Genomic DNA, 8,223 nt, shown 5'->3' with positions numbered 1-8,223 from the left:
TGCTCCCAAGAAGCTCAAGACGATTCAACATCATTTGTACCAAAATCTATCTTGTTTCTTGAAGTACTTTATATGCAAAATAAAATTCCTGTTCTCCTTTAAAATATACCGAGCTGAATTAACGAAAATTACCGTGAAAACTAATGGAGTTAGAATGTCCAAAAATGACAGATTGCATTGCCTCCCATGTACTACGTAGTACGAAAATAGAACATCAAGTTAAACTATACGTTTGCAGATTGTGAGCAAAAACAGAAACAAAGGAATATTTTTCCTTAAATTTGTATTTTCGTGTAATTATTACTTGATTACAAAAATATAATATAACAAGAAAAGGAAAGACGCAGAAAAGGGGTCTACCGAAACGAAAAGGAAAGACGCAGAAAAAGGGGTCTACGGAAACGAAATGAAAACAGAATTAAGACATATCTTTTAGGCAAGAGAATGAGAAAGAGAGATATCTTCATATAGATGTAAACACATATCTGTATTAATCATCTACTTAATTGATTTATGACGGAAAAATCAGAGAAGCATGTAGTCTCCATGTTAGCTAGTTCTGTTTTAGTAATGCGTCACTTCCGCATATCAGCGGTAGGTAAGACCTTCTCTAAGTTTTGTATGAGTCATACTTTAAACGAAATTATTCGTAAACTGCAATAGAAATTCACCATAACAACGAATTTAGGTTTCAGGTATAGACAATAAAAAAACTCAGTGTAAACAGAAAACACCATATTTAATCTTATAGTGGTTCTAAAGAGGAATTCACTTAATTTTTTAAAAGAAGGCTGCCATGTCATGACGGATCGGCAATTAATCTTATAGTGGTTCTAAAACAGAATTCATTCATTTTTTTTTTTCAATGAAGGCGGCCATGTCATGACGGATCGGCAATTAATCTTATAGTGGTTCTAAATGAAGGCTGCCATGTCATGACGGATCGGCAATTAATCTTATAGTGGTTCTAAAGCAGAATTCATTCAATTTTTTAAATGAAGGCTGCCATATGTCATGACGGATCGGCACTGTGTGCACACTTAAAAGACCTAGGCCAGGATCCTTCCAGACAAGTTTAGTTTAAATTGGTCAAGTGATTTTTGTAAAGCTAAAATTATGAATTGATAACGGATTCAGAACGCACGAAGGACACAAGGCCATGTTATAAACTCACTTGGCACTATGACCAGATGCGTTCAATTGGTGCCGTCTTGATTTCAGTACAGAGACTGTCTGAAATCATTTAATGTCATGGTATCTGGACTTTTGTGCCCATTTAATTGCTATGTAAGGATGACGCAAAAGATGTTGAAAGTTTTTATGAAGCTTAATACATTAACTAAATGATATTTATTGATTCTTCCGAAAATTATGATAATGGTCCAATTATCAACTGAATAATCTTCCGTTTGTTTTCTTGAAGCTTGTGTGTTTAAATGCATCATAAAAAGGTACTGGCTTTTCAACACTGTGACAATGCAACCCGATCAAAAGTCTTATTTTATCCTACACCACACCCCAAGAAAATCCACAATGGTCAATATTAAGTTTGCAGTAACTGCTAACCTGGATGGGTCAGCAACTACAACGATCACAATCTGAAGCCACTGTCGGTGTGTATTTACCTATGTATGTACGATAGCGAGATGAAGATAAAGAAATCAAAGCTAGGGCTAATGTAAACATATGCAGTGCACGACAGACAGTCAGACAGATAGATCAACTGACAGACAGCAGATAGGTGAAAGTTAAGATTAATCGATGCTATGACCAACGTGAATGTAGGTAATGCACCAAGAGAAACAGATTGAGAGCTAGACAGACATACATACAGATAGATTAAAACCAAGGTAAATCAATGTTGTGACGATTGCGAACACAAGTAATGCAACAACGATGAGTACGAGAAACATAATCGAAAATAAATACAGTAATGAAAAATTCCAGCGTAATTCTTATCCCATTTTTTGAATTCAAAGGTCCATTAACAGAAAGTTCAGATATCTATAGACCACACCTGTTAAATCCAAATAGGTAAAATCCAAGATGAAACAATCTGATTAAAATAGGATCTCCACTGTCCTACTTAAGCAGTCACATAAGACTGTAGGTATCTGATTTTAATTAGACTGCGATGAAACATCATGCTTCAATAAAACGGAACTAAAACTGTTTACACTGGTAACTGGGGCATTCTGCAGTTTTAAGACTCAGGGTCCTGTTAGAAAAAGATATTTTGTAACTAACATACACCAACTATTAGAGTAAATTATTTATATTTTGTAAAATGAAAAATATTTTTCTACCCATGAGGGCATCTAGTGCTATAAATACAGAAAGCATCTGCATTTTGAAATGCAATGCTTCCTGTGTCCAAAAATGTTCAATAAAATAAAATTAAATAAATAAGGCAATACGATAGCTATTGAATGACTACATCGCCTCTATTATAATAAAGGAAAAGATTTCCGAAGATCTGGTACTTAGTATTTCATCTTTCATTAAAATTTAATAGAGATAAAAACTAAAGGGACACAACGGGTAAATAAACCTAACAAAATTATCTTGCATATTATCCACCAATTTTTACGATTTACCAAGTAAAGTCCTTATTATTTCTTATCTATTAACAATATTCTTAATAATTTCATTTTATTTTCTTTCAAGCAAGACCGTTCCGGTGGCTTAAGCGTCCGCCTTGGATGAGGAACGACTGGTCGCTGGTGTCAGGATAATGCGACTGAGTAGGACATGATATGTCTGCGGCATGATGACCCAGTGCTAGTCATCACTATGAACTGCCACGCTGCAAACATCCTACCGATATGACTAAAATTATTACGGCTACATTAAACACACACACACACACACACATTCAAGCAAACAGTGTTTCTATGGTACTGATCGTTCATTGAAACGAAAAAAAAAAAAAAAAAAGAGCTCCCAAAACGGATAGTGGAAAAGAAAATAAACCCGCTTGCTCTGATTTGTATGGAGAAAAAAAAACTAATTATATTCGTAATATTAGTAAGGAAATAAAATATCTAGAGGTAAAGAAAATCTTGGTTGTAAGGACAATCCTTCCCCCACATTACATGATAAAATGGTCAGTGATCAGGTAGTGAAAAAATGATTGTTACATGAACAATGAGCGTGACACCAAATCTTCAAATGCTTAAACTTACATAATTTGGCCAAGCGAGCCAAAATAAACTAGCACGGTCTACCTAAATCAGAATACATTGGTAGTTTGTTGAAACACAAGAAGAACCGTGTCTAGCACATTTTTAGTGAGGAGGCGGGAGGCAATATTTTCCAGTCTGTAAAGTGCAGCAGTAATAGCGTGTCGAGTTCTATAAATAGTTCAATATGGCGTCCGACCATCTGGAGCTGCCGATAATGATCTGCGGAATCCCGCTCGCTCTCGAGGCTGTTTGTGAGATAACAGGTTCCTTGGCTCAACTTCTATCCCTAACCACAGCAGCAAGTTGTTGTGCCGGATTGGCGTTTGCCCGTATGCTGCAGAAAAATCGACAGCAGTATTGAAGAAAAAAATTTGCAGCATACAATATCGTACATGTTTCTACGAATCAGAGCTAAATTTAGAGGTTACAATGGTTTTGACGAATATTAACTATCGCCTCAAAAGTACGATTAGAAATGATTAACTGTATTTCATCAAATAAAATACCCTACGAGAAGTATACTTTTTTCTTCTTCAGAAATTGGAAGATCGTGCAAATGCATAACAATGATTAGAGGAATTATTTAACATTTTTAAAATAATAAACCGGTTGAATCAATTCTACAATTATTCTTTTCTGATGCAATTTATTCAACCACGAAAATCTGTAACAGTTTGAAAATTAAATAAAATGGACTTTTAATAAAAAGATTCGTGGGAAATTAACATGTGATTTAAACTGGTGTTAGTAAACAGTTTCTAACTTGAACCACTTTTGCCACTGAAAATTATAAAAGTATCATTCGCAAAATACTAACATTTTTAACCTTGCACAAAAATAATATTAAGAACAAAAATATACACTGCTAGCGTGAGGTGTGCTGTTAGTGCACGAGGAAAAGAATATAATCGACAAATCTTAAAGCACTTGTCGAAAATATAGCAATAAATAAAATTGTGACCAAAAAAAAATCAGATACTTGAATGAATATGCATTTCAATAAGGAATCTGTAACTCATTGCAAAGAAACAAGAGGAAATTGTGCATTTATTAAGTCAACATGTCAAGTGTAACTTATTAATACTAAACAAATCAATATCGCCAGCACTTGTCAGTGTTATATTTTCTATTCAACATATTCAAGACGCTTGATCGATGTACACTGTTTCCTAAGAAATAAAGAAATCGCTGCATAAAAGGTATTTACTGCATACATTAAAGATGCGGGTGTTTTGTACTGTGTTTTCGTTTACGGTTCAACTTAAAAATATCATCATAAGACAAATTCAGATAACATAAAAAAAATTACTTAAAATGTGGAATTGTACTCCCGTGAACTTTTATGACATATCTAATAGACAATACCGATTCATTGAGGACTGCGTCAAAATAAGATAAAATATAGCACAATCTTAATGAAAAACGTTAAACATTTATTAATAGTTCCCCTCAAGAATTCTCATATTTCCTCCTAGAACATGATACACAATTACACACACGAAGCAACATGTGAAAATGCTGTTTGTATGTAAATTATGTACTCGATAGTTTTTTTTAAATTCCTTTTTTTGGTATAAAATTGACACTAAATACTCTATAAATATGTTCCTTGAAATGAAAATTGCACAATACCCTACATGTACACACTCGGCAATGTCGTTAGTGAGTACCTGTCAAGATCGATGTCCCAATATTCCTCATGATCTGTGGTGCTTGCAAGATTGTTGTCACCAGTCGATACACAATCATGTTCAATCGATCTATTAGAGGTAAATTATCACAGATATAGAAGCTGGCACTGAAATTATTCGCCTATCAACATATATTATCTTAATGACAAAATCACAAATGAGACATAATTGATAAAGAGGATGAATGCCCTTTCCATTCAATTTTAATGTCTTCTCCTAGCCTTTCCCTCAGTTTGAATTGTCCGAGTGCAGTTGTCAACACACTCTGCAAAAGACAACCCTGTTTTCTCGTCGTCCGTAAGGCAGGTTAATGCATTAATATAACTACAAGCAATTCGCAATATGGCTAATTTTGACAGTTTCTGGTTATACGAATAAGAGGGCACTGCTCGCCTAAGACTATCGAATGCTGCACTAATTGTATGTACTCTAGATCTCTCCCTGGCATTAGCTTCCACTCGCCTTTCCCTGGTCATATTTTTGTAATTTTTCCGAGGACGTTTCCCATCTTTTACTGAATCGGGTGAAAGTGACTCCTGAGAATTCGACTCCTTTTCGGAAAGGTCATGTCCATAAAGTGATAAATCCCTGGGCCTTTGTGAATTTGTAGGATTAATTCCACTGAGTTCGGGCAATCTATGAACACCGTCACTTCCCGGAAAACTTCCTGGAATTCCATTGTAATAAAAGTTCGGAATAAAACAATGTGGAGTCCTGAATCCCGGATAAATCAATGTATTTTGATGCAACACATGTGCGTCATCTTTATTACTTCCACTAGGAGAGGAACACTCATCCGAGGCAGACTTTCCAACCGGAGAATCCGGTGGATTTTCCTGAGACCTATCTGACAGACTTTCATCACTTTTAACACTATCTGAACATGCACTTCCAGGGCTGTCCGGACAGAAACGCTTAATACTAAAATCTGTCCTCTTTTTCGGCTCACTCAATTTTCTTTTATTTTTCCGTGGTGTGTCAAGAGGGGAATGGTCTAAGTCCCTCCCATAATCCTCTCTGGTAGGGGACGGGAGCGAATCCTCCGGGGAGGGCACGCTGTATTCACAGGTGGATGTTAACACTGACATATCCCACAGCGAAATAAATACTTGCTCTAAGTGTTAGTAGTGATTGTGAAGGGCTTAGCGCGAACGTGTTTACATTGGCAGGCCGCGCCAAGTCGTCTGCCAGATGTTAAGTGTTAAAGAATTCCTCGGATGCGTGTTATTTATTGACTAATCTCATTCAGATGACTATCTTTCACACAAGCAATTGAGGCCATATAAAAATAAGCCGCACCACCCGTTGACTCTGATCCATGTGACATGGTCCGGTCCCGTTCTACACGAATACTTGTAGCAGACGACAGAAAGATCTACTCGCTAATGTAAAATAATTAGAATATGAAAATTGGAAAGCGAGCGATTTTTTATATCCATTTATAGGGCCCCACATTAGTAAGAGCACCAGGTGGTGAAGTGAAGGCTTTCCACTCGTTCTTAACAAATTCAATATGTGATTGTTCGCACACTGCAATACACGGGACGGTCTACTACAAAATAAAGGGGTGACAGTAGTTTAAGCAGTCCTTCAGATATCACGTTGTTAGCTATCGAAATTAAACGTTTAAACAACAAGTGGTAAAAGTAACGCGTTGTAGATTGATTTATATATGTATCAGCCATTTAGCCTCTTTATGAAAATGTAACCGCGTTTTTGTGATTTATAGAACCACAATGTTCTAATTATTTTGATACCTTTCTTGAATTCGTGTTAAGTCTGCATACATCATTTTGCATTAAATTCCAATTATTTTATTGTTGCTTCTTACATGAAATGTTAACAAGTAAAAAAACGTTTTGTGGAGCTTTCTTTATCAAAAACGTATTACACTGAGTATCACTTAAAATTAGTTTCGTAACGAAACTTCGAATTATACAGGACTAATTTAATGATTCCATCACCCCATCCGTGCACACAGACAAACACTACACACACACACACACAAATGATTTATTCGGTTGAACCTAACTCCAATTTCATGTCCTTTTACTTCATTATGTTGCAAATTGCAAGCACAACGTAATTACGACAGTGCGTCGCCAGCGATGGGTCGCCGCCAAATTATGATCTGCTATTAACATTAATACCGCCTTCAGATGTCAGGGCGAGCATGTACCTATATAACACCGCTGCAACAAACCGCCTCGGCAAGTGGAACAATCAAATTAGCCGAATTACTATTTGCAAGTGTAAGGTTTTAATAAAGAGCTTGTTTTTGAAAAAGAAAAGGAAAAAAAATGAACAATCTTCCTTCTACTGCTAGATAACGGTTTTCAGTTCTAAAGATTTGCTGTTGAGTAGTATACAAACCAATCGATTTATCAAACCACCCGACGATCTCCCAGTTCGAGGCGCCTTTTTATCGCCATAGGCTTTGATCCTATCTCGAAAGGGGGAATATACCTGGCGGTTACTCGTCACGGTTAACGTTTAATAAGTACCTTTTGAATCCAATATTGCCTCTGGTTTCTTGTCTTCACCCAATTCACACCTCCTCCTATAAAAATCTGTTGACCGCGCACGGCGCCGCACTGTCTGCATACCTGTTAGTAGACAGAAGTGCACAATGCGGCTTGTTTATTCTGGGGGCTCACAATGCGGACAAAACCCTCTTCGAGTAGAGATTACGTTAGCGAAAATATTTCTCAACAATTATTCTGATGAGAAAACCTCTCAATACATCTTAAGCAAGCTAATCACCTGTACTTTCTTCAAAAGTTTTTGTGAACATTTAAGCAATTTCATAAATCTCCCCTTGACGGCCCTCCGGATTTAATCATGTTTTATGGAGTTGTCGCCAGGTGTGAATCTCGTAGGTGAAAGAGGATCAGCGATCTTAAATACCGCCCTCCGTCGCCTAATGTGATTGTACTTCATGAAAAGTTGTGTTCACTTCTTAGGTTTTGACATCTATACCGCACACTAGTTTGCACAATTGGGGACAATCTATTTTAAGTTTGCCTTTTTTAAATTTGAAAATCAAACTATACTTTTCACGTGTGTAGTAAGAATATATAAAAAATGAAATTGTGATAAAATACATATTTTTGTTGAAGATGAGTGTTTTTGAAAGTCAATGATTTATTCAAAATTAAAGATGAATTTAATACAAGTGTTAATTCAGCAGTGTGTATATGTGCATGTGTGTGTTTGCGAATTTTGTTCTAGATTGCATGAATGGGAGGTTATGACAGTAACAAAGTACAAGACACCCGATTTTTCCATTCATTTCCTCAACCACCTTTAGCTGTCATTTGAGGAGCTTTGTCCTTTCAGTTTTTGAA

The 8,223-nt window shown here is 36.1% G+C and overlaps 1 protein-coding gene across 2 annotated transcripts; it reads right to left on the bottom strand.

Annotated features, from left to right (window-relative positions):
• Positions 1-266: 266 nt before the first annotated feature.
• Positions 267-7,512, bottom strand: LOC149803195 (uncharacterized). Of its 2 annotated transcripts, none has more exons than XM_089952816.1 (2): positions 7,381-7,512; positions 267-3,519 (listed from the first exon to the last, which is right to left on the bottom strand). In XM_089952816.1, exons 1-2 carry the CDS (start codon positions 7,478-7,480, stop codon positions 3,365-3,367), a joined length of 255 nt encoding a protein of 84 aa, XP_089808942.1. In that variant the 5' UTR covers positions 7,481-7,512; the 3' UTR covers positions 267-3,364. The 2 variants fall into 2 exon arrangements, with proteins under 2 accessions (XP_089808942.1, XP_089808941.1); XM_089952815.1 differs by lacking the exon at positions 7,381-7,512 and adding an exon at positions 4,856-6,352.
• Between the last annotated feature and the right edge of the window lie 711 nt (positions 7,513-8,223).

Source organism: Sinohyriopsis cumingii, chromosome 3, assembly GCF_028554795.1.
Source record: "Sinohyriopsis cumingii isolate HCF-2022 chromosome 3, ASM2855479v2, whole genome shotgun sequence".
Taxonomy (NCBI): domain Eukaryota; kingdom Metazoa; phylum Mollusca; class Bivalvia; order Unionida; family Unionidae; genus Sinohyriopsis; species Sinohyriopsis cumingii.
This window is presented reverse-complemented; position numbering and strand designations above follow the sequence as displayed.

Bases quoted from the DNA above. Each gene is read 5' to 3' on its own strand.
- LOC149803195 (XM_089952815.1), bottom strand. From the start codon at position 5,964: ATGTCAGTGTTAACATCCACCTGTGAATACAGCGTGCCCTCCCCGGAG.